We start from the raw sequence: 3,150 nt of genomic DNA on the forward strand, positions 1-3,150 counted from the left end.
AGAGGACGAGGAGGAGGAGGAAGAGGAAGAGGACGAGGTAGAGGAGGAGGAAGAGGAAGAGGAGGAGGAAGATGAGAGGAGGAAGAGGAAGAGGAAAAGGAGGAGGAAGAGGAGGAGGAAGATGAGAGGAGGAAGAGGAAGAGGAAAAGGAGGAGGAAGAGGAAGAGACCGGTAGTCTGAGCTGTCATCGTGCTGCAGGTCCTCACAGGGATGTATAAACAGGAACACTGAGCGGAGGAAGACTCCCCTCTGAGACAAACTGGAACGTCTGAGGCTCTGCTGCCCCCTGGTGGCTCCTCTGAGGAAGTAACGGAAACGTCTTACATTAAATATTGAAAACATACAATCTTGTTTGGAACATTTCATGTACAGTGTGAATCAAAATAAGTTTATAAAGAATCAATAAGACCGGAAGCATCAGCATGTGGAAACAATGTTTTTTTCTTATTATTATTATTTCTGCGGATTATTTCCTGAACAAAAAAAAAAATATATATATATATATAGTTATTATTATTATTATTTTATTTTTTTAATCACTAATAGGGTTTAAAATCGTGAACTGTGTTCATTACAACCAGACACGACCTGCCGGGAAGGCCGGGTCATGTGACTTTTGACCAATAGAACGCAGGGAAGGGCGGGTCTTGTGACTGTCGGCCAATAGAGCGCAATGAAGGGCGGGTCCTGTGACTTTTGACCAATAGAGCGCAGGGAAGGGCGTGTCCTTTGAGCTCCACGCTCTGATTGGCTGCGGAGGGACGCGGCAGTTAGCCGGTTAGCCTCGTTAGCTCCGTGTCTCGGCGCTCCAGCAGACGCTTCATCATGGCCTACCAGCTGTACCGGAACACCACCCTGGGAAACAGCCTGCAGGAGAGTCTGGACGAGCTCATACAGGTGAGACTGACCGGGGGGGGGGACACGCTGAGCCCCGGGGGACTCACGGCTCGGCCCCCGGAGCCGGAGTTAGCTCAGCGCGAGCGGAACCAGCGCTGTTAGCTGTTAGCTGTTAGCCGCTAACTGCAAGCTGCGCTGGAGCTCCGGGTCCTGGTGTCGATTGATGAAGTCTGGTTACCTGAACGTTTTTACAATCTGATGGTTTAAAGTCGTTCTGTGGTTGAAGATGGAGGGATGATGATGGAGGGATGATAGATAGATGATGTATGATGTGACCGGTGGTCATGTGACGTCCAGACCCAGCAGATCACCCCCCAGCTGGCCCTCCAGGTCCTCCTCCAGTTCGACAAGGCCATCAACGCGGCGCTCGCCAGCCGGGTCCGGAACAGGGTCAACTTCAGGGTGAGTCCTACACCTGAACCCCACCACCTCTGACCCCTCCCCTCCACCCCACACCTGACCCCCCCACCTCTGCCCCCCCCCCCCACAGGGGTCCCTCAACACCTACCGTTTCTGCGACAACGTGTGGACGTTCGTCCTGAACGACGTGGAGTTCCGGGAGGTGACGGACCTGGTGAAGGTGGACAAGGTGAAGATCGTCGCCTGTGACGGGAAGAGCGAGTCCACGCAGGGCAAGTCCGACAAGTGGTCCGTACACACGCACACACACACACACACACGCACGCGCACACACACACACACACACACACACACACACACACACACACACACACACACACACACACACACACACACACACACACACACACACACACACACACCTGGTCCTCTCAGTCACATAAAATTCAGCCAGTAGTTCACTTCCTGTTTGAAAAGTCAAACGATCGACATTTAAAACGATAAACGTGACGTGTTGATGTTTCTGCACCTGAACCTTCCTCTTCCTCCTCTTCCTCCTCTTCCTCCTCCTCCTCTTCCTCTTCCTCTTCCTCCTCCTCCTCCTCCTCCTCAGACCTGAAGACCTGCAGACGTTCAGCCTCGCGTTTCAGATGGAGCTGAACTGTACATATAATTTATTACTGCAGAATCACTAGTGTGTGTGTGTGTGTGTGTGTGTGTGTGTGTGTGTGTGTGTGTGTGTGTGTGTGTGTGTGTGTGTGTGTGTGTGTGTGTGTGTGTAAACATTTGTCAGTTTTCAGATTTTTCTTCAGTTTGCTGTTTTTCAATCATCTGTAATAAAACTTTATTTAAAAAAAATACAAAAAAACTTCTTTCCTGAAATCATTTTGCTGAAATCGACTGACTGTTCTGGATCGAAACACAATTTAACTGTTTCCTGTCACAACCTTTCACAATAAAAAATCACTTCCTGGATGAAAAAGCAAAAGTTAACTTTATTTGTACAAAAGACAAATCGGCTGGAAACGATAAAAATGTGATCTGCAATATAAAACTGTCCAGTCAGTTTCCCTCCACGGGGGGTCCCGACCTGGGGGGGGGGCAGGGGGGGGGGTCCTTTGTTTACCAAACAAACTGCATGCAAACTGGTCTTGTTCACAAACACTCAGGTGAACTTGAGCCAAGTGCTGTGAAGTCAAGAGGAAAGGAAGTGGCAGGATCTACTTCCTGTAGGATCTGGATCTACTTCCTGAGATGTCATGTGACCTGGTCAGCTGGTCCTCCTCCTAGAGCCTTATTCGCTGGCCACATGGCGACAAAATTAGCTCCGTCGTCGCGGGTTTGAGGAGGATAGAGACGCAGCATTAAAAAAAAAAAAAAAAATGTAAATACGATGTCGCGTATCTTTGTTTCCATGACGACGCCTGGAACTGGTCGACAAAAGCTGATCTGATCTGAGCAGCGATACTCTGGAGTCACTGGAGTGAGGAGGTGGTGACAGGAAGTGAGGTGGTGGCGACAGGAAGTGAGGAGGTGGCGACAGGAAGTGAGGTGGTGGCAACAGGAAGTGAGGAGATGGCGACAGGAAGTGAGGTGGTGGTGACAGGAAGTGAGGTGGTGGCAACAGGAAGTGAGGAGGTGGCGACAGGAAGTGAGGTGGTGGTGACAGGAAGTGAGGTGGTGGCAACAGGAAGTGAGGAGGTGGTGACAGGAAGTGAGGTGGTGGCAACAGGAAGTGAGGAGGTGGCGACAGGAAGTGAGGAGGTGGTGACAGGAAGTGAGGTGGTGGCAACAGGAAGTGAGGAGGTGGCGACAGGAAGTGAGGTGGTGGTGACAGGAAGTGAGGTGGTGGCAACAGGAAGTGAGGAGGTGGTGACAGGAAGTGAGGTGGTG

The 3,150-nt window shown here is 50.7% G+C and overlaps 1 protein-coding gene across 1 annotated transcript; it reads left to right on the top strand.

Moving 5' to 3' along the window:
• Nucleotides 1-755: 755 nt before the first annotated feature.
• gtf2a2 (general transcription factor IIA, 2) lies at nucleotides 756-2,110 on the top strand. Its single transcript, XM_080521704.1, has 4 exons — nucleotides 756-897; nucleotides 1,195-1,299; nucleotides 1,388-1,545; nucleotides 1,871-2,110. Coding segments are annotated over exons 1-4 (336 nt in total). The 5' UTR covers nucleotides 756-825; the 3' UTR covers nucleotides 1,872-2,110.
• Nucleotides 2,111-3,150: the final 1,040 nt, after the last annotated feature.

Source organism: Blennius ocellaris (genome assembly GCF_963422515.1).
Source record: "Blennius ocellaris genome assembly, contig: SCAFFOLD_120, whole genome shotgun sequence".
Lineage (NCBI taxonomy): Eukaryota > Metazoa > Chordata > Actinopteri > Blenniiformes > Blenniidae > Blennius > Blennius ocellaris.